Source organism: Ursus arctos, unplaced genomic scaffold, assembly GCF_023065955.2.
Source record: "Ursus arctos isolate Adak ecotype North America unplaced genomic scaffold, UrsArc2.0 scaffold_11, whole genome shotgun sequence".
NCBI classification, from domain to species: Eukaryota; Metazoa; Chordata; class Mammalia; order Carnivora; family Ursidae; genus Ursus; species Ursus arctos.
This window is the reverse complement of record NW_026622775.1, coordinates 55,897,851-55,924,050: the sequence shown is the minus strand read 5'-3', so window position 1 is coordinate 55,924,050 and position 26,200 is coordinate 55,897,851. Positions and strand designations below refer to the sequence as shown.

The 26,200-nt window shown below is 38.4% G+C and overlaps 1 protein-coding gene across 1 annotated transcript in view; it reads left to right on the top strand.

Moving 5' to 3' along the window:
* Nucleotides 1-22,550, top strand: part of LOC113245524 (histone PARylation factor 1) — a 28,774-nt gene extending 6,224 nt beyond the window's left edge. The window contains exons 4-8 of the mRNA XM_026485647.4: nt 863-961; nt 11,563-11,713; nt 15,778-15,865; nt 19,715-19,887; nt 22,299-22,550. Coding sequence (XP_026341432.1) covers nt 863-961; nt 11,563-11,713; nt 15,778-15,865; nt 19,715-19,887; nt 22,299-22,430 — 643 coding nt within the window. The 3' untranslated portion in view covers nt 22,431-22,550. The remainder of the gene's footprint in view (nt 1-862; nt 962-11,562; nt 11,714-15,777; nt 15,866-19,714; nt 19,888-22,298) is intronic.
* The last annotated feature ends 3,650 nt before the right edge of the window (nt 22,551-26,200 follow it).

The window sequence follows — 26,200 nt, the reverse complement described above, 5'->3', positions numbered from 1 at the left end:
CCATGTGTTTCCAGGGGCCATAGAATTAAGAATGTGCTTTGGGGTCAGACTGGTTCTATTATCTGAGTGACTGTGTGCCAGTCACCTTTAGTGATTGTGACTTTCTATGCCTCAGTTTCCTCTCATGAAAATGAGGATAATAATTGTACATACCTGATAGGAATATTTAAGAGGATTAAGTGGATACATGCAAGATGCTTGGAATATTAAGAAATCGAAGTAGCTTGAGGGATAAAAACACCTTGTGCACTTCTACTAGTAGAAATGCTGTTGTTTAAAGATTAACCGTAGGATAATAGAGGAAGTAGAAGAAACATGCCTTGTGAGAAGTATTGTGGTACCATGGAATGCACACAGGGCTGAGGATTGAGTTACATGAATTCTGCTTTTGGTTTTGCCATTAACTTACTAGGACCTTGGCTGAGTCACTTTATCTCTGTTTCCTTGATTGTAAAATAAAAGGATTTGGTTGTACATATATATATATATGAATTGCATCCTTTCACCTCTCAGGTTTTACAGTCCTATGTGTCCTGTTTCTTCTTGTTTCTCCACCTTTTTTCCCCCCCAGACTGTAAAACAGAGAGGATCGCATATAATTTTCCCTCCTTTTGACGGGACTTATTCCCCCTTCCTTTGTATTTAGGTATAAAAGTAACTAGGTCTAAGAATTTTAATTTGAGTATCTATTATATAAGTGAAATGTGTTGTGATAGTCCTAAGAAACTTAGCACTTAAACCTGGCAAATTTGTCCCAATTTCTTAAAAACCTACAAACATAAATTCTTGTCTATAGGCCTAAAATTCTACTTGCCTGATAAATTATGGGCAGCTAAATTTTTAATATCTTTTACTTAAACAGGGATTCTCCTGATGAACTTCCTGTATATGTTGGTACAAACGAAGCAAAGAAAAACTGCATAATTGTTCAAAATGGAGATAATGTGTTTGCCGCAATCAAGTAAGAAAATCTTTTAATCCCTCTCCTATTTATAATATTTGTTTACAATTTTTGTACTCTCTACCAGTCCCTCACTGAGGGACATTGAGGTAACTCCAAAATTTAGATTCCTAAAGATCATTTCCATGATTTTTGCAGATATTCTTATCCACACTTCTACTTTTCACCAAAAAAATACCTCTTATATAACTCATTATTTTATTTAAGGAATAAATTTATTTACTTATTATTTAATCTTGACTTCATTAGTCCCATAGCAAAACCAAAAGATTTTTTTAGACATTTTAAACACCATCATTGGGACACCTGGGTAGCGCAGTCGTTAGGCGGCTGCCTTCGGTTCGGGGCGTGATCCCGGTGTTCTGGGATCGAGTCCCACATCGGGCTCCTCCGCTGGGAGCCTGCTTCTTCCTCTCCCACTCCCCCTGCTTGTGTTCCCTCTCTCGCTGGCTGTCTATCTCTGTCAAATAAATAAATAAATAATCTTTAAAAAAATAATAAACACCATCATTAAGAGTTCATTACAAGAACTCATTGTGTACAGTTCTAACAAAGACTTAATACAGTAAAAGCAGGTGCTCGTAAATTGTTGAATCACTATATTGTACAGCTGAAACTAATATAACACTGGGTTGACTCTACTAGAATTAAAAAAAAAAAAAAAAAGGCAGGTGCTTACGAAAATCTTGGAAGGGCCAGTGGAGCAGACGGAGTCTCCAGGAATGCCGGTCGTGTGGCAGCACTGGCTCACTCTGCCACCACCAAGAAGCTGGGCAGTCAGGATCCGCTGCCACGAGTGGCTGTAGGACCGCGTTGTCTTTGACTTAACCTGTGGCAGTAAAAGGAATGCCCTGCCTCTGTCCCTTAGCTGCGACGGAAGCTAACGGCCCAGGCACTGAAATGTCAGCCGCGCTGCTGCAGCACAATCCAATGCCTCTAACTGGACTCACTCTAGAAACAGACACACAGTCTCCACCTAGTATCTCTCCCAGCCTTGCCGTTTTCCAGGAATTGTTTGCTTGAGAGAAGCTAAGCACCACGTGGAGCCTGAGCGCAGAGTAGTCTGGGAAAGGTAGCAAGCTCCTACTTCACGTAAGGGTTTGAAATGGAGCCTCCTGAGCCAGTCGACACTCTACCAGCCACAGACATGACTGAAGCGAGTTCACGTTGTCACAAAATGGAGAAAGCCATCTTTGTCAACTTAGATATAAATAGATCGTGTTTTGTGACCTTTTTATACCCTATTTAAAAAAAGACCTAAATTCTCTGTGACTTAATAGTGCAAATTTGCAGTAAACAGAATTTAAACTAAGTCAACCTGTGCCCCCTCCAGACTGCTGCCTGCCTACTGATGGAGCCAAAAGAGCAGCTGTATGGTGGATGTTCAAAAAAAGTTCTTTGCCTCCTGATACCGCTGAGTTTTTTATAAAGCGTTTCTTGCTATCTATAATTTATATATACTTTTAAGCTGTTTAGATTTATTCAGTCTAAATTGGTGGTATCTTTATTAGAAACTATAGTTGTTTACTTATTGCCTGTCTCTTACATTAACATACGTGTTCCATGAGGGCAGAGGCTTTTCCTTGTGCACAGTACCTGGCCTGTAATAGATGCTCCCTGATAATTTATTCATTCTACAAATACTTGGGCATGCAAAAATGCCTGATTTTTCATAAGTCTATTAGGCTTACTAAAAATCTTTTTTAAAAAGAAAGATGTAATAGTTGTCTAAAATAATCCAAGACTGTTCTGGGTTTTTTTGTTTGTTTTGTTTTTTAGCTTATTGGAGAACACACACAAACAAAAAACAAAACACTGGTGATTACTTTATAATTAGGTGAAGACCAGGAAGTATTTGAGTACCTAATGTTAGTTGCTTCCTTTTTCTGTATCAACCTGAATAAGGTCTTTTTTTTTTTTTTTTTTTAAGATTCTATTTGACAGAGACACAACGAGAGAGAGAACACAAGCAGGGAGAGTGGGAGAGGGAGAAGCAGGTTTCCCGCTGATCAAGGAGCCCGATGCAGGGCTTGATCCTAGTTCCCTGGGATCATGACCTGAGCCGAAGGCAGACGCTTAACGACTGAGCCACCCAGGCGCCCCTGAATAAGGTCTTCTTAAGACCATTTGTAATAAATTATTTTTATGCCCAGAGAAACTAGTTCTCTTTGTGCAAGATTTAATAATAGCCAAAGAAAGGGGTGCTGGGCTGAGTCAGTTAAGCATCTGTCTTTGGCTCAGGTCATGATCTTAGGGTCCTGGGATAGAGCCCCACATCAGGCTCCCTGCTCAGTGTGGAGTCTGCTTCTCCCTCTCCCTCTGCCCCTACCCCCTGCTCATGCTCTTTTCTCTCTCTCAAATAAATAAATAAAATCTTTAAAAATAGTAATAGCCAAAGAAATACAAATTCAGCCAGCAAAAATTAGTAAAGATTAAATAATGGTAATACTTATTGATGGTTAGAGTGTAAGGAATCTTACTGATTGAAGTGTTAATTGATAAAACCTTTATAGAGAGCAGTTGGAATAAGGTTATTTAAATATTTTTCCAAGATTTCTTGACAGATAATTAACATTGCCAGGTATTGAGCTAAGTAAACATTTATACCCTTAAATCAGCAATTCCATTTCTACCTATTTATCCTTTTTTTTTAAGATTTTATTTATTTATTTATTTATTTGAGAGAGAGAGTGCACGCTCACACACAAGTGGCGGAGGAACAGAGAGAGAGGACAAGCAGACTCCACGCTGAGCACTGAGCCCGATGTGGGGCTCGATCCCACAACCCCGAGATCTTTACTTGAGCCAAAATCAAGAATCAGTGACTTAGCTGACTGAGCCACCCAGGCGCCCTAGCTGTTCATCTAAAGAAATTTTAGGTACACAAATATGTGTTTATATTAGAGATTATTTAAAAAACGAAAAACTGGAGAAAACACCCCTATTCAGCAACAGGGAAAATTAGGTAAATAAATATGGAATGTCAATACACTTTAATACCAGGTTATTGATTTGTTGATTTGGAAAGATGTTTAATACATTATATGAAGAGGTCAAATAAAAGAGTAACATGGGATGATTCCATTTTCATATGGTCTATAAAATATTTGTCTTTGGACCACAAAATTAAGAGTAGTTTTTTTCTCTTCGCTTTTTTTTCCCTCTAAATTAATTGTAGCAATAGTTTTGACCTCACGAACTTCCTGCAAGGTTTCAGGGACCCCACAGGGTCCCCAGACCATTCTTTGATAACTGCTATTTAATGGTTTCAAACCTGTGTATCAGAACCCCATGAGTTACTGGTTAAAAGTGCTTTACCTTGAACTCTGCAGGTCTTACTTTTAGAGATGCCACTTTAATATATCTAGCATAGGACTCAGGAATATCTTCTTAAAATACATGTTACGAGTATATCTAAATGTAGCCCAAAATTATACTTCTGTAATTTTAATTAAGTTTAATTGAATATTTGAAATGAATGAACAGTCATTTAATGAATGCTCAGTTTGTGCAGGCCCAAATACAATGTAAAACATTTGGTACTTAGTAAAAGAATAAATGGGCCAATACATCAGAGCATGGGTCAACTTATTAAATAATCAATAAGTTATTGATAATATGCATTCATACATTTTTTTAAATTAACATATAATGTATTATTGTTTTCAGAGGTGGAGGTCAGTGATTCATCAGTCTTATATAACACCCAGTGCTCATTACATCACATGCCCTCCTTAATGTCCATCACCCAGTTACCCCATCCCTCCATGCCACTCCCCTCCAGCAACCCTCAGTTTGTTTCCTATGATTAAGAGTATCTTATGGTTTGTCTCCCTCTCTGGTTTCATCTTGTTTCATTTTTTCCTCTCTTCCCCTGTGATCTTCTATTTTGTTTCTTAAATTCCACATATCAGTGAGATTATATGATAATTGTCTTTCTCTGATTGACTGATTTTGCTTAGCATTATACCCTCTAGTTCCATCCACGTTGTTGCAAATGGCAAGATTTCATTTTTTTTTTAAGATTTTATTTATTTATTCAACAGAGATAGAGACAGCCAGCAAGAGAGGGAACACAAGCAGGGGGAGTGGGAGAGGAAGAAGCAGGCTCATAGCGGAGGAGCCTGATGTGGGGCTCGCTCCCATAATGCCGGGATCACGCCCTGAGCCGAAGGCAGACACTTAACTGCTGTGCCACCCAAGCTCCCAAGATTTCATTTTTTAATGGTTACGTAATATTCCATTGTATATATACCACATCTTCTTTATCCATTCATCTGTCGATGGACATCTGGGCTCTTTCCATAGTTTGGCTATTGTGGACATTGCTGTTATAAACATTGGGGTGCAAATGCCCTTTCAGATCACTACGTTTTCATCTTTGGGGTAAATACCCAGTAGTGCAATTGCTAGGTCATAGGGTAGCTCTATTTTCAACGTTTTGAGGAACCTCCATACTGTTTTCCAGAGTGGCTGTACCAGCTTGCATTCCCACCAACAGTGTAAGAGGGTTCCCTTTCTCCCCTCATCCTCATCATTTCCTGACTTGTTAATTTTAGCCATTATGACTGGTGTGAGGTGGTATCTCATTGTGGTTTTGATTTGTATTTCCCTGATGCCAAGTGATGCTGAGCATTTTTTCCTGTGTCTGTTGGCCATTTGTGTGTCTTCTTTGGAGAAATGTCTGTTTGTGTCTTCTGCCCATTTCTTGATTGGATTATTTGTTCTTTGGGTGTTGAGTTTAAGTTCTTTATAGATTTTGGGTACTAGCCCTTTATCTGATATGTCATTTGCAAATATTTTCTCCCATTCTGTCAGTCGTCTTTCGGTTTTGTTGACTGTTTCCTTTGCTGTGCAAAAGCTTTTTACCCTGATGAAGTCCAAATAGTTCATTTTTGCCTTTGTTTCCCTTGCCTTTGGACACGTGTCAAGCTCAGAGTACTTTTAACCAATAATCCAGGAGGTTCTGATATATATTCAGGTTTGAAACTATAACCTAAACAGCAGTTATCAAACAGTGGTGTGTGGACTTCCAGAGTTGCCTAACACTTTTTTAGCAGAACTGTGAGTTCAAAACTATTTCTGATAATATGTCATTTATGCACCAATGACACAAAGGTAATGGTGGGTAATGCTGATGATACCTTGACAGAAATCAAGGCAGTGGCACCGGATTTGCAGTTGTCATTGTATTATTCATAGCAGTAATTTTATGTGAATGTCATTTAAGAAGGTCAGTGGTGAAGCAGTAAAGATATTAGATCTCTACCATTGAGCGAGTACACACATCTGTTTAACATTTGATGAAATGGGAAGTATGTGGAAAGCACATCTGCATACTCAAATGTTAAGGTTTGTCTCAAGAAACATGGTCTTGTGAGATTGACTTGGGAGCTGAACTTTTCTCTCGTTTACTTACTTGAGAGAGTGACTGACAAATTTTGGGTATTCTCACATGGGTATTTGGCAGACATCTTCTCAAATGAGCCTAAGAAAACAACTGTGACTATATTTGTTGTCAGTGATAAAATTTAAGATTTCAAAAGCAAAAATTAGAGTTAAGGAAACTCGTAATCACCATTGTGAGCTTAATCACTTCTCACTACCTAAAGACTTTTTAATGAGATTGATGGTAGTATTAAGTAATATAATTTTTTTCACATTGTGATATAATGGAGAGAATTTTTATTTTTTAATTTTAATTCCAGTGTAGTTAACATACAGTGTTATATTAGTGTCAAGTGTACAAGAGTCATTCAGCAATTCCATATATTACTCAGTGTTCGTCAAGATAAGTATACTCTTAATTCCCTTTACATATTCCCCCACCAGCACCTCCCTTCTAGTGACCATCCATTCTCTATAGTTAAGGATTTTTTTGGTTTGTCTTTTTTTTTTAACCCCTTTGTTCATTTATTTCTTAAATTCCATATATGAGTGAAATCATAGGGTATTTGTCTTTCTCTGACTGGCTTATTTCACTTAGCATTATACTCTCTAGATCTATCCATGTTGTTGGCAAGCATTTCATTTTTTAGGGCTGAATCATATTCCATTGTATATATTTACCACATGTTCTTTATCCATTCTTCTATTGATGGACACTTGGACTGCTTCCATAATTTGCCTATTATAAATAATGCTGCAGTAAACATAGGGGTGCATATATCCCTTCAAATTAGTGTTCTTTGGATAAATACCCAGTAGTGTGATTACTAGATCATACGGTAATTCTATTTTTAATTTTTTGAGGACCCTCCATACTGTTTTTCACAGTGGCTGCACCAGTTTGCATTCCCACCAACAGTGCATGAGGGTTCCTGTTTATCCATGTCCTCACCAACACTTGTTGTTTCTTGTGTGTTGATTTTAGCCAATCTGATTGGTATGAGGTGGTTATCTCATTGTAGTTAGTTAGTTAGTTAAGAAATCTCTACACCCAGCATGGGGCTCAAACTCACAACCCCAAGATCAAGAGTCACAAGCCCTTCTGACTGAGCTAGCCAGCTACCCTTCGTTGTACTTTTGATTTGCATTTCCTTGATGAGTGATGTTGAGCATCTTTTCATGTGTCTGTTGGCCATCTGTATGTCTTCTTTTGAGAAAGGTCTGTCTGTGTCTTCTGCTTATTTTTTAATTGGATTATTTGTGTTTTGGGTGTTGACTTGTATAAGTTCTTTATGTATCTTTATGTATTTCGGATACCAACCCTTTATCAGATATGTCATTGCAAATATCTTCTCCCATTCAATAGGTTGTCTTTTAGTTTTGTTGGTTGTTTCCTTTCCTATGTGGAAGCTTTCATTTTGATGTAGTCCCAGTAGTTCATTTTTGCTTTTTTGCCCCTTGCCTTCGGAGACCTATCTAGAAAGCTGTTGTTACAGCCTATGTCAGAAAAATTATTACCTGTGCTCTTTTCTAGGAATTTTATGGTTTGAGGCCTCACATTTAGATCCTTAAGCCATTTTGAGTTTATTTTTGTGTATGGTATAAAAAAGTGGTCTGGTTAGTTTCATTCTTTTGCATATAGCTGTCTAGTTTTCCCATCACCATTTGTTGAAGAGACTTTTTCCCACTGCATATTCTTGCCTTGTTTGTTGAAGATTAATTGACCATATAATTTTGGGTCTATTTCTGGGATTTCTACTCTGTTCCACTGATCTGCGTCTGTTCTTGTGCCAGTACCATACTATTTCGATTACTACAGTTTTGTAGTATAACTTGAAATCGGAATTGTGATACCTCCAGCTTTGTTTTTCTTTTTCAAGATTGCTTTGGGTATCTGTGGTCATTTATGGTTCTATAACAAATTTTAGGACTGTTTGTTCTAGTTCTATGAAAAATGCTGTTGTTATTTTTTTTTTTTTAAATGATTTTTTATTATATTATGTTAGTCACCATACAGTACATCCCCGGTTTCCGATGTAAGGCTCGATGGTTCATTAGTTGTGTATAACACCCAGTGCACCATGCAATACGTGCCCTCCTTACTACCCATCACCGGTCTATCCCATTCCTCCACCCGCCTCCCCTCTGAAGCCCTCAGTTTGTTTCTCATAGTCCATAGTCTCTCATGTTTCATTCCCCCTTCTGATTACCCCCCTTTCTTTATCCCTTTCTTCCCCTACCGATCATCCTAGTTCTTATGTTCCATAGATGAGAGAAATCATATGATAGTTGTCTTTCTCTGCTTGACTTATTTCACTAAGCATTATCTCCTCCAGTGCTGTCCATGTTGTAGCAAATGTTGAGAACTCGTTCTTTCTGATAGCTGAGTAATATTCCATTGTATATATGGACCACAACTTCTTAATCCAGTCATCTGTTGAAGGGCATCTCGGCTCCTTCCACAATTTAGCTATTGTGGACATTGCTGCTATGAACATTGGGGTGCATATGGCCCTTCTCTTCACTACGTCTGTATCTTTGGGGTAAATACCCAGTAGTGCAATGGCTGGATCATAGGGTAGCTCAATTTTTAACTTTTTAAGGGACCTCCACACTGTTTTCCAGAGTGGCTGTACCAACTTGCATTCCCACCAACAATGTAGGAGAGATCCCCTTTCTCCACATCCTCTCCAACAATTGTTGTTTCTTGCCTTGTCTATTTTTGCCATTCTAACTGGCGTAAGGTGGTATCTCAGTGTGGTTTTGATTTGAATTTCCTTGATGGCTAATGATTTTGAACATTTTTTCATGTGTCTGTTAGCCATTTGTATGTCTTCATTGGAAAAGTGTCTGTTCATATCTTCTGCCCATTTTTTGATTTGTTTATTTGTTTCTCGTGTGTTGAGTTTGAGAAGTTCTTTGTAGATCTTGGATACCAGTCCTTTATCTGTAGTGTCATTTGCAAATATATTCTCCCATTCCGTGGGCTGCCTCTTAGTTTTTCTGACTGTTTCCTTGGATGTGCAGAAACTTTTAATCTTGATGAAGTCCCATAAATTCATTTTATCTTTTGTTTCTCTTGCCTTTGGGGATGTGTCATGAAAAAGGTTACTTTGGCCGATGTCGTAGAGGTTGTTGCCTATGTTCTCCTCTAGAATTTTGATGGATTCCTGTCTCACATCGAGGTCTTTCATCCATTTGGAGTTTATTTTTGTGTATGGTGTGAGATGGTGGTCAAGTTTCATTCTCTTGCATGTAGCTGTCCAATTTTCCCAGCACCAGAAAAATGCTGTTGTTATTTTGATAGAGACTGCACTAAATCTGTAGATTGCTTTGGATAGTATGGACATTTTAACAATATTTGTTCTTCTAATCCATGAGCATGGAATGTCTTTCCATTTGTTTGTGTCATCTTTAATTTCTGTAATGGAGAGAATTTGATAAAATGAAAATTTTCAATATTTGTCAGATCTACATAACTTACTGAACCAGTATTTTCCAAATGACTACTGCAGGATTCATTCAAGGTTCAAGGTATATCCCAGCAGATTTAATGTAACAGAGTACAAATTGTTCATGGTGGTTATTTCAGTTTGCATATTTCAACTTTAAGCATCACAAAGCAGAGTATTGGAGAGTAGGTTTGAAGCCAAGAGACCAAAGCTTAATAAACTGATACAGAAGTAGTCATAATAATATGATAAGTACAAGAAGACAGCTACTAGGTGCCTTAAATAGTGGTGGAAGTCTTCATAAAGAGGATATTTTACCTAGATCTTGATGAATGTGTAAGAACTTACTACAAAGAATGGGAAGAAGAGTGTTCTAGGCAAGGGAATAGTGTGTGCATGGAAGTATTAAAACACGTGGCGCAGAGTACTTGAGGGCCTGTCTGCCCATATGCCAGACAGGATGAGGAAGCCTATAAAGATTGATTCACCTAGGCCTGACATGATCAGTTTGCTTTTTTTTTTCCTGGTTAATGTAAATACATTCTTTTGATATACAGCTGGTTAAGATTGAAGGTAACAGATGTAATATATGTACTGTAATCCAAAGACAATGATTTTAGTGGTCTTGGTTTCTGTGCACGTTAATCTACTCATACTCATTCTATGAATTGGGTAAGTTGATTATCCTGTGTGCCTCAGTTTCCTTATTTGTAAAATGAGGGTAAGAATAGCACCCAGTCTCAATGTTCTAAGCTCTTTACAGTGCCCAGCCTGTAGCAAACTGTCAAATGTTAGTAGTGAATAGAGGCAAGTTTCTTCCTGGATGTCTAGAGGTGGCTATAGAGAAAGGGGGTCGAGTTCTGTGTCCAACTGAGTGCTGCTTCCAGCTTTCCATTTTACACTTGACCTTCTGCTCTGCTGGCAGAGTCTTAACCTGCTTATGATAAAACATGAAATTATTTCTGTAACTGGCATTAATGTATTGTACTAGTCACGTACTTTAAAATTATTTCAGGGGCGCCTGGGTAGCTCAGTTGGTTAAGCATCCAAGTCTTGATTTCGGCTTGGATCATGATCTCAGCATTGTCAGAAGAGCCCCACAACAAGCTCTGCGTTGGGCATGGAGCCTGCTTGGGATTCTCTTTCTCCCTCTGTCCCTCCCCCTGCTTGCTCATGTGCTCTCTGTCATCTAAATCAGTCAATAAATAAATACAAATTATTTTGGTTTGTGCTTTTGTATAAGCTTATAAAGTAGCTTTGATTTCCTTTTATAGTTTCTAAATTTATCTTAACACAAATTTGTAGATAACATTTGAAAAAATCTGCTGATCTTAAGTATTGTAAGTATCCTCTGGCTCTTTTTTGAAAAAAAATCCTTTTTGGTATCTACATACTGTTTTCCTCTGTTATGCCACACTTCTCCAAAGCAGTATGCCATTGTTAATGTTAAGTGATACGGCTTAAAATTGGTTTGAATCAGCTTTTTAAATACCTTTTATATCCTTATTACAGACATTATAGAGACCATACAAACTTGAATCATGTTTGCTGTTTCTGTGACTGGTAGCTCTTTTATTAATAATTGCTTTTCTCTTGTTTGAAGAAGTCTGTTAGGGGTTTTGAGAGAACTGTTGGTAATTATTCTGCGGTCTTTCTCTTGCATGGAATTTGACGTCTGTAACGTACTCCCTTAACTTCCCAAGGCCTGTGTCCTTAGTACAGGGGCCTGCATAATAATGAAGGCTTTTACTTGTTTTTCAGATTATTTCTGATGAAAAAACTTAAGGAAGTAACAGATAAAAAGAAAACTAGTCTCTTGAAAAACATAGATGAAAAACTCACAGAAGCAGCCAGAGAACTGGGGTACTCACTGGAACAGAGAACCATGAAGATGAAACAGAGAGATAAGAAAGTATGGTTTAAATCTGTTAGTCTCAGACCGTTTTGCTATTTAATAGGATTTTTTCCTCTTTTGATTCCTTCCCACCTATACCTTATCCTTCTCTTCTCCTGCCCCATCCTGAGGAGAGCTAGATGTCACCCCTCAGGGGCCCCCTCCAGGGCTGCCGAGCCCCTGGATCGCTAGAAGGATGGCCCTGGAGCAGGGCTTGGGTGGCTCTCACAGGTTGATAGGCAGGCTGAGTCACGCGAGCAGATCGCGCTGCTCTGGTTACTAGCTCATGCCGGGATTTCCCACTCTTTTCATCTTGTTTTACCAGATGCTCATCTCAGAGAATTGGGTGAAAGCAGCTTTGTGCATAGTATTTACCTAAATTTCTTGCTTAATAGCTAAGGATGGTTGATTTAGTGCAAGGTGTTTTGGGGGAGTAGTTTCGTGAAGGTATGCCTTAGAGTAGTTCAGTTAAAGGGTTTGGAAGACAATGTGTATTGAGATTTGCTCGTTTTCTGCAGCAGATGTGTGTCTAAGCAGTCGTGTCCCCTTTTCCCTTAGTGAACCCATTAGCGTTTCCTTTTGCATCTCTCCTAACACCTGCATTGTGAGTGGAGTGTTTTGTAAACAGCAAAGACTTCTGGGTATTGGATCCTTTGGTTTTTCACTTAGAAATTTCAGAATAAGTTAACAGACAACCTAGAAGAATTCTGCTTTGGGGTAAATGAGAATTCGATAGGATTTAACTTCCGGTGGAGAAGGATATTTATCACTGCGGAATGAGGGCGCTCCCGTTTCCCACCATTATCTGCTCTGGCTGGTTCATCTGAAAGTTCTAGGCCAAGTTAAGTACTAGTTACTCCTGGATAAACTAACGCTGGTAACTAAGTAGTTTGGTGTATTCGGTTATTGAAAATCCTGCTTCAGCAGCAGGCATGATACATAGTTATAGTCACTCAATTGCAGTCTCAGCAAGACTGCCTTTAGTCCTTGAGGCCAGAAATACTTTCTAAAACTGTGCATTTGAATGAAAGTCACTTCAGTGGGGACATTTGTAAGTTACTTCAAGATGTTATGTTGCCATTTACCTTCCTAGTTTCCATAGGGAGCCTCTCCCACCTAATGAGCATTTCTTGCCTCAGACTTTTGTATTCCTCATCTATCTTGACGAAATATGGTACCTCTGTAGACAAAATAGCTGATAGCAAATTCTTTCATCAGAACCTTATTTTCTACCATCAGTTATAATTTATTTCCGATGAGATTTCCATAATTCTTCCCCATAACCATAAGATGACATTGGAGTTTAAATTTCATAGGTATGTTTGTCCTGGCTTCCTTCCCCATGAGGTTTCTTTTTAGTATATATTTTTTCTGTCCACAAAATTAACTGGTAAAAACATAAATATGAAGGGAAAAAAAAGGAACTTAAAAGACAACCATGATTTTATCCTCCAAAGACAACAAGGTGGTGATTTTGCTTTTTGTTCCTTTTCTATTAAAAAGGAAGTTTGTTCTTTTAATGTCAGATATTCATTTAATTCCTATTTTTCTAGTTCCGAAAAATTCAGTTCCATTCGTATACGTGAGTTAGTGGCTTTGTCCTTATGTGGGAGAGTAACATAGCCATCGTAGTATAATAGGGCACTATACAGCACGCGAGAAGCAATTGCTTCTCTACCGATGATACCTTACGATGCTTCGGAACGCAGAACCCTTGCGAGTTACCCCATTCAACCTCTACAGCAAATCTGCAAACAGGAGGAATTCTCATCCTGTGTCATAGACCAGTAAGTCAGGGTTTACAGAGAGACGCTTTGTTCCCTTATTTAAAATCATAAGTGACCTGAGACCTAAATTCATATGTTTGACATTTAGCTTTCTTTCCACTCCGTCTTACTGATTGGCCATGTGCCACTTTACCTTTTTTATACCTAGATTTCACTTTTAAAAATGAATACGGATTTAATGTTGCTATAAAATGAGGATACATCCTTCCATCATTCTATCCTCTGACTCTGATGCCCCAGAATGTCCCCCACCCTTGCACAGGGTTTTCCTAAATTTGTAATCCTATTCTTGATAATAAAATTAGGATTCTGGTGCTTTGCTAATAATTGCTACCTCTTTATGGAAAATTAGTGCAGTTAATCATCTGTGAAAAAATATGAAAATATATACATCCCGGGGTTTTGCTGTGTGTCAGCCTGAGTGGAAGAGAAGCCAGTAACTATATGGCTGTTTTCTTTTTCTGTCATTATCAATGCTGTTTTATGACCTGCTTTTTTATGCTTGTGATTATAATTATCATTTCGTATTGCTAAATTGAAGACCCACCTCATAAGTTTTAGAATGGCTGCGGAGCACTGTGCTGCAGCTTAGGTTGCTTAACAGTTTTCACAAATAAAGACAAATCCTGCCATATATAGCCTTCTGTGACTTTCTTTGCACACTTACTTGATTATTTCCTTAGAAGAAATTGTAGTATTGCCAGCTCCAGAGTGATTTAGAGTGGCTGTACGTGTAGTTTTTCTTTGCTGGTTTTTCATTTTGTGGAGTTTATTTTCTTTGTTTGCAAAACTTCCCCGTGTGAGTGACGCTGGTTTACTTTTCCGTCAGCAACGTCGGAGTGCCTGTTCTCCCCATACCCTTGCCGTTACTAGATATTAGCAGTCCCTTTTGGTCTTTTCCACGTGCATAAATATAAAATGATATGTCATTGTTTCCATTAGCATTTCTTTGATTATAAAGGACATGAAATATTTTTCACTGACCTACTGGCCATTTGTATTTCTTTGGTGAACTGCCTGAAGTTTGGCCATTTTTGTCAGGGTTAGAATTCACCTTTTCTCACTTGTGTTTTAAGCTGGATGTTTTTTCCTTGTAAGATTCTTTTATAGTTTAAAGACATTAATCTCACTTTTATTGTTATATATATTGCAGATATTTTTATCAGTATCTTTTGTTCTTGATTTTTGATTTTTTTAAATTTTATGTAGTCAAGTCTGTCTTTTCCTTCTCCAATCTAAAATTATTAAAAATATTTGCCTTCTAGTAATTTCATTGGCTTTATTTTTACACTTAATCCTGACATCCAACTGCAAATTATTTTGGTACAAAGAGTAAGATGTAACTATGACTTTGTTTTTTCCAAATGGTGAGCTGTTGTCTGAGAACTTATTTTGAATAATCTGTCCCTTCTGTTACTTAAGAAAGAATGAAAGAAGCAAAAGATTGGGGTCATCTGAGTGAAATAGATTTTAAGATCTAGAGACTTAGGGGAGAAGATTTTAAAATGAATAGCTAATTTTGAGCTTGTGTCCTTCTGCTGTCTTGGCAGTTTTCACTGGGCTGCACAAATAAGTGTAATATTTGAAGTAGTTGTTTTGTTAAGGAAAGACCTAAGAATAATGCCACTGTTGTGAATAAAAAGAAGAATGTAGACTGGAAGGGTTATGGTGGTAGTTGTGGTTGGGCCTGTTCTTGTCTTTGAAGATTACCACTTAAGATCACTGGTTATTGTTATTTTGCTTCTATAAAGGGCACCACAAAACTGGAAATTGCCCTACTTCGGGGGAAGTTTGCAAAAACAAGCCTGAATTTTTCAGGTAAAAATGGGGGCCCTAAACTTGGCAAGATGGACGAGAAGAATTCTGCCCCAACACATTTTCCTGCTAACAGAAAGTATTCCTTGACCCTTTAGGCTCAGTTCCTTATGCTTCCTGCCTAGCAAATACAGTGATCTAAGAGGAAACTTATATTCTGGCTTGCCTCTTATAATAGGATGCGTTGGCATTCTTCCCTCCCAAATCAGGGTGCAGACTTCTGCCTGAGTGCAATTAGTAAAAACCAGTTTCACTGTTCTATCATTTCTTCACATGCTTAACTTTTACTAATTTTGAAGAAATAATATTAAACTTTGGCGGTAGACTCCAAATTGAATGAAATGTCATTAAATGTTACATTTTGACAGAAGTGTTGAGGGTTTGTGTACATTTATTTTGGAAAGTTTGTCGTCGTCGTTTTTATCTATGTACCATGTCTATTTTGTCTGTTTACCAGTAGTCTTATTTGTTTTTATTTAGGTCGTGACGAAGACCTTTCATGGTGCAGGCTTGGTTGTCCCAGTAGATAAAAATGATGTTGGGTACAGAGAGCTCCCTGAAACCGATGGTAATGTATTTCTTATGTAAATGTGTGAGGAAGGTTTTCCTTGTATTGAGAAGTAGGTAAGTATGCCTTTTGTGGGACAGTCGCTAGACTTTAGGGGTGAAGAGCAGGCTCAAGGTCTAGGGTCAGTCAGACCTGAATTAAAACTAGGTTTATAGCTGTGTAACCTTAAGCAAATTACTTAACCTCACTAAACCTTGTTTTTTCCATCTCTGAAATGGTTAATAATGGTGACTACCATTCATATATGGGGATGTTTGCCATATAAAGAGTATGTAAGGTTCTTAGCACAGTGCTTGCCTAATAGGGCTCAAAATGTGGTAGTTAATTTTAAGAGTTTGAAGAATTTTAACCTATTGCCTGGGTTACTTTTCCTTGAACTACTTCGGAACATTTGACGTTATAGTCAACTTACAAAACAATTACTGAAGTAGTGTGTGGTTGTAGAATTCTTTGTGAAAATTTTTTCATCTGTATGTAAGACCGTTTAGCTTTCAGAAGCCCAAGACCCTGAACTACCTCATTTACAAGTACGAAAGCTCCGCAAATGGACTCTTTAGATACAAAATCTCATTGTTGCTATTTGGAAAAAAGAGGGGAAAAATCACTTCTCAACTCTTTCCCCTCTCCTCCATTTCCTTCTTACTGTGAACATCCCTATTGACATTCCCTTATATATTACAAGAAGGATAAAATTTAGAAGGAAATCAAAATCAGCACTGCCTCAAGAACCAAGTATTCCTGCCTAAACACATGTAATATTGGTCATCCGTTTTTCAGAACAGAACTAACCAGGCCTGGTTGTTAGTCTCTGAGGTTGGAACCTAGAAGTCTGCATGTTTAACCAGTTTTCTAAAAAGACTGTTCTCAAACATTGTTGTGCAGAGTCTCCAGCCCAGATTGGTGTCTTAAATCACAACTGTTTTTGCTGTACCCCTACCACTTTAGAGGAATTCCATGGGGAAAATAAATATGGCCACGCACGGCTACAGAGTGCTTTGTATGTGGCTAGTGCAATTGAGCTGAATTTGTAATTTTGATTTTAATTCATTTAACTTTAAAAACTGAAACTTAATTTTTTTAATACTGATTATATGTTGAAATGCTACTGTTTGGATATAACGGGTTAAGCTAAATATCTTAAAATTAGTTTTGCATATTTCTTTAATACAGCTACCAGAAAAAACTTAATTACACAGGTAGCCTGCATTTTCTTTGTTGGACAGGCTACTCTGTCCTGTGTCTCCTCTCTGAAGTCCGAGGTGATCAGTCTAATGGGGAAGGAGTGTAGGCTCCAGCTACGTACTGTTCAGTCTTCTGCTTATACTCCCATCTTCTGCCTACCTGTGGGCCTAGTGCACTCAAAGCTTTATAAAGCAGAGTGACTGGCTTGTTTGGGGAAGTCTGAGAACATTCGTTGTAGATCTAGGAGCCACTAAAACTTCGGGGGTGGTAGGTGTTAAATTGTAGTACCCTGGAGTAAACCGTATTACCCTCCCCTGGTTGTGGTTCTGTATTTTTATGTCCAAAATCATTTTTATTTATCTCTACTTTTTGCTGACCTTCTAGATACTAGCTTCTCCTGTGGTTTAATTACTTTTGATTGGGAAGTGCAACAAGGCATAAAGTTAGGGACCTAATATCATCTTGCTTTTACCTAGTGCTGTTTGCCAGGAAGTACAGTTGACCGGCAGTTTGTTAATGTGCAACAGTGTTCAGCAAATCCCAGTGTAGTTTGTCCGTAACCAGTTTCCCCTTTGAAGCTGCTTAAGCATAACATTCTAACTGGCAAATAAGACACCATTTATTGAGCAATTCATAAATGTCATAATAGATTATATCAAGTGATATATATGCAGTAATCCTCCCCTCACTCTTTAAAGTCGGTCTTATTCCCATTTTTGGGTGGAATGTGGACCTCAAACTTAGGTCTTTCTGACTGTAGGGTGCTTATTACCGCTAAATAAAGAATAATTGCTCAGCTAGTTGCTCAGCTTTAACTTTGGCACAACCACTGTGGCTTAGCTTAAGTATTCCAGTTGGTGGTTCAAGAGGGATAATATAAGAACCAAGTATTGAAGCTCCTAAGTCATTGTTTTGAATAGTAACATTTAAGGCAGCATTTTTGAGTGGTTCGTTTAAGGCTTCACTTAGGTATTAAGTCTAGGTAGGCTTCTGTTAAGTGAATTTTTGTGTAAGTTTTTATTGGTGGGAGAACATATTTTTCCTCACACTGGTGGTGAGCTGAATATTTTCATCTCTGTTTAGTATTTTGATAGCTTAAAAATTGTTATAAATTGCTTATTCTTTTGTAGTCCACATATGACTTGCCTGGAGTGAAAGTAGAAGACATCAGAAAGTGATAGACTTTAAATTACTTTCTAACAGGAGACAACTAGGTCTTCACTTCCATGCCAACTCTAATTGAGTTGTAGGGGCTGCCTGGAGCACTGTGGTGAGAGAGATTCTAAGGGTCTCAACTGATAAGTTATATCTTCTCTGGGTGCAGGAAGGAACCCCTTATTTTCCATTACCTTAAGAAGGTTTTTGATGGAGGCCGATCAGTTTCCTTGAAATGATTGGCACTGATTTTCTTCTGAAGTAAAGGAAGCTTATGAAGTTTGTATAAAACTCCTGAAAAAAGTTTCAGACCAATAAATGTGTCACAGCTGTTTATAGTCAGGAACATAGGAGATGAGTGTACTTTGTTCAGTGTGGTACTTATCCACCAAAGGAGGGAAAAGGAACAAAAGACATTCTGTGACCTCACATAGAGTATGCATTCTGTGCAGTCGTCCCAACTGAATCAAATATATTTGGAGGTTAAAAACCCTAGTATTTCTTTACCACTCTTGATAATCCTGTATAACTATAGTTATTATCAATAGAATATTGTGCCTTATATATAAAACTTAAAATCATGTATCATTCTTAGGTGTAATTGTTGATATGTTAACGGATCTTCCTCTCCCCCCAATATAGCAGCCACTTGGTTTAGAAATGTATTTTTGTTGGTTTGTTTGAATAATATCCATTATTTTTATTACTGGATTATCCTCAGGCAAGTAGTTTGTCAAAAAGGAGGTATGATTTGTCAAAAAGGAAGTCTGATTAGATACTGTTAAGTACCTTCATATGCATCCTGAGATCTGATGCACACCGGCATCCAGAAAGTAGTGGGGGAAAAAAATGTTGAAAGCCAAAACAAAAATGTTAAACCACTAGCTTTTTAAATTTAGGTTAGAAATTTTCTCTATGTTCTTACCTCAAATTACACTTTTGCTATGGCCACATTTTGGTAAAGATTTAATTAGGCAAGGATTTTTTATTTCTTATATTGTCTTTTTCTCTCTATATATGTTTTTGGTAGGACAGGGCAATAAAGAATAAACGTTATGGTCTGTTTGGTGTTTTTTTTTTTTTTTTTTTTTAATCCAGCTCCTAATATGGACTAGCCCAGAGGTGGGCTACATATGGTCTCTGTTGCCATATTTTTTGGGTTTTTTTCCAACCAGTTAAAATGGAAAAACATTCTTAGTGTGAGGGTAGTTAAAAACAAAGGGTGGTCACATATGGCCACAGTTTGTTGATCCGTGAACTGGCCTGCTAAAAATCTTTACAAGCTCATGTATAATCATGATTGCAACTAGATCCATGGTAAAATAGTCACACTTTGCTGATATAGCTTTTTTGTTAAGCCATTTTTCTTAAATTATAAAATTGCCATTCTGAATGATCAAGGTGGCATTTGTTGTACTAGTATAAAAATTGATGAGGCAAAACCCAGCTTAATATCTTTTTACCTTAGATGATGGGTGTAGATCATCTTTTTATATCCTTGGTTTCTTACAGCCAACCTCAAGAGAATTTGCAGAACAATTGTTGAGGCACCAAGTGACGAGGACAGACTACAAGCTTTTGCTCCCATTCAGGAAATGATGACTTTCGTGCAGTTTGCTAATGATGAATGTGATTATGGTATGGGGCTTGAGCTGGGAATGGATCTCTTTTGTTACGGCTCACACGTGAGTAAAAGCAAACAAACAAAAACCCTCTGCCTGCCAGCCATCACCAAACCTGTCTCCTCCCCACTGCACTCCGCACACAGGCATACTAGAGCTTGCACATTTATGTCCCCACTAGCATGGTTAGGATGTACATTCAGCTTGTGTGTCAAAGTGAATTTTTTTTTCCAAAGTGAACTTTTTGATAAGCAGATGCCTGGAAATATTTATTTGAAATTCATCTTGTATTCTGCCAAAGGCGGATAACCAAGATTATTTTCTTCAGGTTCACATTAAAATGAATTTACTCATTGGACATATTATAGCCCTTTAGTTAGATATGTGTATGGATACGTACACACACCTTTCGTAGTGGTCCATTTGGTTTTCTGTTGTGGTGGGAGTATTTGTTCTTATGTTTGACTTCCTAGATGAAACATAAATGCTACAGTAGTCCCAACCCCCTACCCTGCTTTATCCATGGTTTTGCTTCCTGTGGTTTCGGTTACCTGTGGTCAGCCGTGGACCGGAAGCAGATGGTCGTCCTTCTGAGATACCGTCAGAAGGGCAGTAGTAGCCTAACACCGTATCACAGTGCCTACGTCTCACCTCACTTCATCTTACTATGTAGGCATTTTACCATGTCACATCATCCTAAGAAGGGTTAGTACAGTATGTTGAAAGCCACCACATTCATGTAGAACACTTACAACAAAATACTGTAATGAAGCTATCTTATTATTCTTGTTAATCTTATTGTGCCTAATTTATAAATTGAACTTTATCATACCTATGTATGTATAGGAAAACATAGCATATAGAGGGTACTGTCCATGGTTTTAGGCATCCACTGGGGGTCTTGAAACCTATCCCTTGTGAATAAGGTGGGGGCTACTGTATCTTCAAATAGGCTTTTGTTGAAATTATTTAAAACACAGGAATTTTGGGGTTGTTTTTAATCATGACCTTTGCTTATTAAATAGGAAAGACCTACCTAACAGTTAAATCAGTGCTTATTCGCTGTAGTTGCCTCAAGGTATACAGTCTATAACATGTTTCTGGAGCTAAACTGTTTGGTTTTAAGTCATATCTTCCCCACTTAGTAGCTGCATAAGATGGCATTTTGTAGCTAAGGGACACCATTGTACCTCTGTCCCTTAGCTATAAAATGTCCGTGCGCGCGCGCACACACACACACCTTTCTCATTTAACCTATTCACCTACCAGGCATAAAGAGGTAAACCATCTGGCTCAGATTCGTAGGCAGTCCGGTTCCAGAGTTAGGGTCTAAATCAGTAATTCCCAAACTGTAAAGTGCATACAAATCTCCAAGAAGAAAGTTAAATGCAGACTGTTTGAGTGCATCTGGGCTGAGGCCTGAGACTGCATTTGACGTGCTCGTGGATACTGGTAACACTGCTGCTCTGTAGACTAGCGTGAACAGCAAGACTAAACCGGCGGCTCTCTAACTTCAGCATGTATCACAACCATGTGGAGGGCTGTTCAAACACAGATCCGTGTACTTACCCCACACCCCCCACCCTCCGAGTTTCGAGTTCTTGGGTGAGTCTTAGGAATTTGGATTTCTGACCCATTACCAGGTTAGGCTGATGCCACTGGTCAGGGGAGTCTATTTTGAGAACTCCGCTCCAAACCATATCACTGTGTTTCTCTGCCTACCTTATGTATGGTTATTAGTAAAAATAAAATGTTTAACAGCCAGAATAACAGTCATTGACCAATCAGAATAATGCTGGGCCTGCCCAAAAAATGTGAATCAACTTAATTGAAAATGATTGGTATGAGTACTAAACAACACATGAAAAGGTTTAGCACAGTGCTGAGCATCTCGTAAGTGCTAAATGCCATCAACAGAAGCATTGCCAGATTCTCTTCGAGTGTGTGTGTGTGTGTGTAATAGCAGTTGTCTAAGTCACTTGATAAACCCAAGGCAGTGACTTAAGGGATAGAGCAGGGTTACATGGTGGGATCAGGGAGAGAGAAAGGGGAATAAATGTGATTTGAAAACTCCAATTCAGCCTACCACTTCATATAGTATCAACTAAGGAAGGTAATGATTCAAATCTTAACTGGTGGCGATACACTAGAGGAGGAAAAAGCCTTTGACCATACAGTTTGGAGCAGGTAAAAAGGATGATGATCCTTATCTAAGGGAGTAAGGAAGCTTAAAATTGTAACTTAGTTTTCTTCTGAATTTTCTTCAAGATGTACCATTAGTCTTTTAGAACTACAAGACTGCCTCTTGAACAGAATGCTAAGTGTGAATTCACTGTTTCTAACCAACTGAGAACGTAGCTGAACTGATTTGGAGAGTATGCTTTGTTAAACAAGAGCTTTTTCAGTGTATTTTTGCTACTTACTAGGGCATCTGCTACATTCTCTGCTTAATGTTATATTCTTTTATTTTTCAGTATTTTCACAAAGTTGCTGGCCAGCTTTTACCTCTTGCATATAATCTGTTGAAGAGGAATCTCTTTGCAGAAATTATTGAAGATCATTTGGCAAACAGAAGTAAAGAGAACATAGACCAACTTGCAGCATGAATGAGAGTTCGCTTTCTTTCGGTGTATAATATTTTAAAGCAGTAGTATTAAACTTGTGATCTTTTTTTGTTTTTAAGGAATACAGCAAATAAATAGATGGAAATATTTACTAAAAACTTTTATAAAGCTCTTCTAGCCCTTTTCTTTCATGTGCAGATAAACGGCAGTCAGTCATCTACATGGTGATGCCCTAATCACATCTGAAAGACAGCCCAAGTCCTCCTCTGACACGTCACAGGAAGTCACGGTTGGTCTACTGCCCGTGGATAGACTGTCCTCTCATCACGGAGTCCTGTTTCTATACTGACCATATGGACAACTAAAAATTCATTTCTCAGACTTGAGTTAATAATAGCTGTAGCTTTAAGGACTGAATTTATGGGCAGTGGGGAGGGCAGAGGGGAAGTAAACTTGAGAGGTGCCTGACCCGAGAGGTACCAAAGCTGCATTTTCACAATATCTCCAGGTGATACATATGTAGTCCGGGTACTTATTAGGTATATTCTCGAAAACAGTTATTTGACTCGCTGTATTTACTAATCAATATAGCACAGAATATTCATACACAGTATAGTATGCTAATCAAACCATTAATTTAGATTTTAAAGTTTACTACTGCAAATTAGATCATTGGATTTCTAGTGCAAATCCGTGATTACAGCTCTTTTACCAGATTCACATCCTCCGTAAGCCTGACAAATGTCCTTCACCTTAAAAATAGAGCGCAAACCACGAAATGTAAAATCGCCAACTCTGCAGATTGGGCTGAAGAGCTATAAGCTTTTCCCCCTCTGTATAAAGTTCAAGGTAAAAAGGCCCTTAGGTCGTCTTGTAACCCCCACATTTTGCAGAAGATTGACTTGACTTACCCAGAGAACTTTAGTTGTATTGTCAGTCTCCAGAGTCGCTTATCCTGTCAGCTGTCTCCCCTAAAATAGTTTGAGATACTCTTTTTGATACAAGGTATGAGTACACTATTAGCAAACACTTCCAGTCAGGATTTTTAATACGCGCAGCTTGTCCCATCTCCCCAGTTAAGCCGCAGACTTTTTAAGAACATGTATTTTATCAGTATATATCCCTTCAGTAACACACACCTTTGCATATGTGTTTGTTGAACAAAACAACCCTAGTCCATGCTGCTTACCAAGTGCCAGATAACATCACACTAGCAAGATTTGGGGAACTATTTTGAGATGCCCTTAAGATAAGAATTCTTGATTTCTCAGACAATATAATGTCTTCTGAGGTCGAAAATCCCCTCTGCTACTACAGCCTATACCTAGCATCTGTTCTCCTTCCCGCGGCCCAGGCTGCCTCTGTATGCCATTAAGAGGCTTTCTTCAAGAGAGACATTTTATATAGTAGCTTAGCCAAACTAAACTGAAAACATCCTTTTACCTTCCCTTTCATTCCGGTACCAGAACTTTCATAGTTCCGATGGGGAGGTCTCAGAGGTTTTAGGGAACTGCCACATTTCAGTGTGTAAGCATCTGCAGGTCCTGGCCCTATCTGAACTAAGCTGTAAGATTACAGGAACATGAGCTCACACATACTTTGATTAGAAAAGGTGACCAAATCACACTGGATCTTAAATAATGGAACATTTTAGAAGCTTCTAAGCTTTTTTCCTCAGATTTCCTTAGTTTCTAAGGTACTTAATATTGGCGGCAATATTCATAAATAGTTAACATATATCTTTTTAAATATTGATTATTCAAATAAATTCATCTATCTTACATGAAACCAATCTGTTTAGCTAGAAATATTAGCCATTTAATAAATTCTGCCATTCCTTGATCCAACAGTTTCAAATATAGTTTGTAGCTTTTTTAAAATATGCCTTCTTGTGATCAGTAATATGGATTCTAACAGGATTTCTTAACCAAGGAACAAATTAAAATGAAGGGGGACCAAAAAAAGATCAGCTTTTCATCCATTCCTTACACAAACCTAACATGAATGTGTACTCTGAGAAAGCTAGGCGTCGTGTAACAGCCAAGACTGACTTGGATACCGACGCCAAGAATATGGCCATTATAATCTGGATACTGCAGCTGTGGATTTCCTGTCTCAAACTCCAAGTTGTGTCAGAGGGCTGGAAACAGGTTTCAGGAGATACTGACCTTCCACCTACTGAACGTTTTTCATTAAAGAGCAAGCTCCTTACGATACCAAGCTTCTCTTTTTCCTTCCCTGAAGCACAGTCTGCTGAAACCTAGTTTGCTGAATATTTTTATCTACCTACAATATTTTTATCTATCTATCCAATGGCTATAGTCGCTTCCAAACACCACCTATCTACTTCTGTTCTCAGAACATGTTCTAAGTGCCTAGATTCACAATGAAGTACCTTATCCCGGTAAGAATTTAACAGAACATCACTACTCAAATTTAGCTAACTCATTCCTGGAGCTCAATAACAGAGTTTCTACATGACCTCTCAAACACTTACGTAGAAAGATACACCCAAGGGAAAAAATGAAAGCTATAAAACTCAATCCAAGTGCTATAAACTACGTTGCCACAATGACAGATACCATCTATGCCGATGATCCTTCTGATACCCTAAACCTCACAGTTTATTCAGTATCTAGACCAGGGGTCAACAAACGAGGGCTGAGGCCAAATCTGGCCCACTCCTTGTTTTTGTAGATAAAATTTTATGGAGAAACAGCTACCATTCATTTGCATGTTATGTGTGCCTACAATGGCAGAATCGTTGCAGATCGTTATGGCCCCCAAAACCTAAAATATTTGTCTGGCACTTCACAGAAGAAAATTTGCTGACCCCTGATCTAGATGGTCCCCCTCTTTAGCCATCAATGCCAAAGTCACACCCTAGACCTTGTCAAGCACCAATAATGCAAATCCTCCCTAATCTGTTTCAAGCATCCTGTCCAAAATATCACCACCCATCTTTTCCTCTCTCTTCCTCTAGTCTCTAGCTCCAGTTCTCAACCCCACCATAGCCTACACCAACTCACCGATCTAACAGCCTTTTTCACTATTCTTTATTCCCTCTTCACTCAGCCGTTACATTCCACTCTCCATCATTATAATCACTCCCACATCTCCTCCACTGCCCCTCTCTCCATTAGTTTTACTTACGTTAGAACCTTAAATTTGATAAAAAGCTGCCTACTCCTACTTCTGCTCAGTATCAGGTGGCTGGAGAAGAAAATACAACCATGAAAACTGGTTTCATTTCAACCTCAAGGTGGTCATACTACTACCCATTAATCCTACTACTTTCACATCTTTCCTCAAATACGCAACAATACCTCCCAGCCCTCAGTTTATTTCACTAAGAAAAAACAAGCAAAGTAACAAAAATCTCACCCCACACTACCAACCTACCCAATATACTCTGCCTCTTCCACATTGCTATGAATGTTGCTTAATGTCCCACTGTGTGCCCAAGATGCCATCCCCTCTTGCCTATTCAAAGACCTCTCTTTCCTCTCTTTAAATCAATTTTCCCTCTCAAATATTCCTATCAACACCAAAAGCTGTAATAGCCTGCATCCTAAAACAAAACACTCTCTTTCACACATCTAGTTTCTGGAAAACTCAGCAAGAGTTGAAATAGCTGCCTTTTGCGGGCACCTGGGTGGCTCAGTTGGTTAAGCATCTGCCTTCAGCTTAGGTCATGATCCCAGGGTTCTGGAACAGGGCTCCCTGCTCAGCAGGAAGTCTGCTTCTCTCTCTCCCTTTGCTCCCTCCCCAGCCCTGCTCATGCTCTCTCTCAAATAAAATCTTCAAAACAA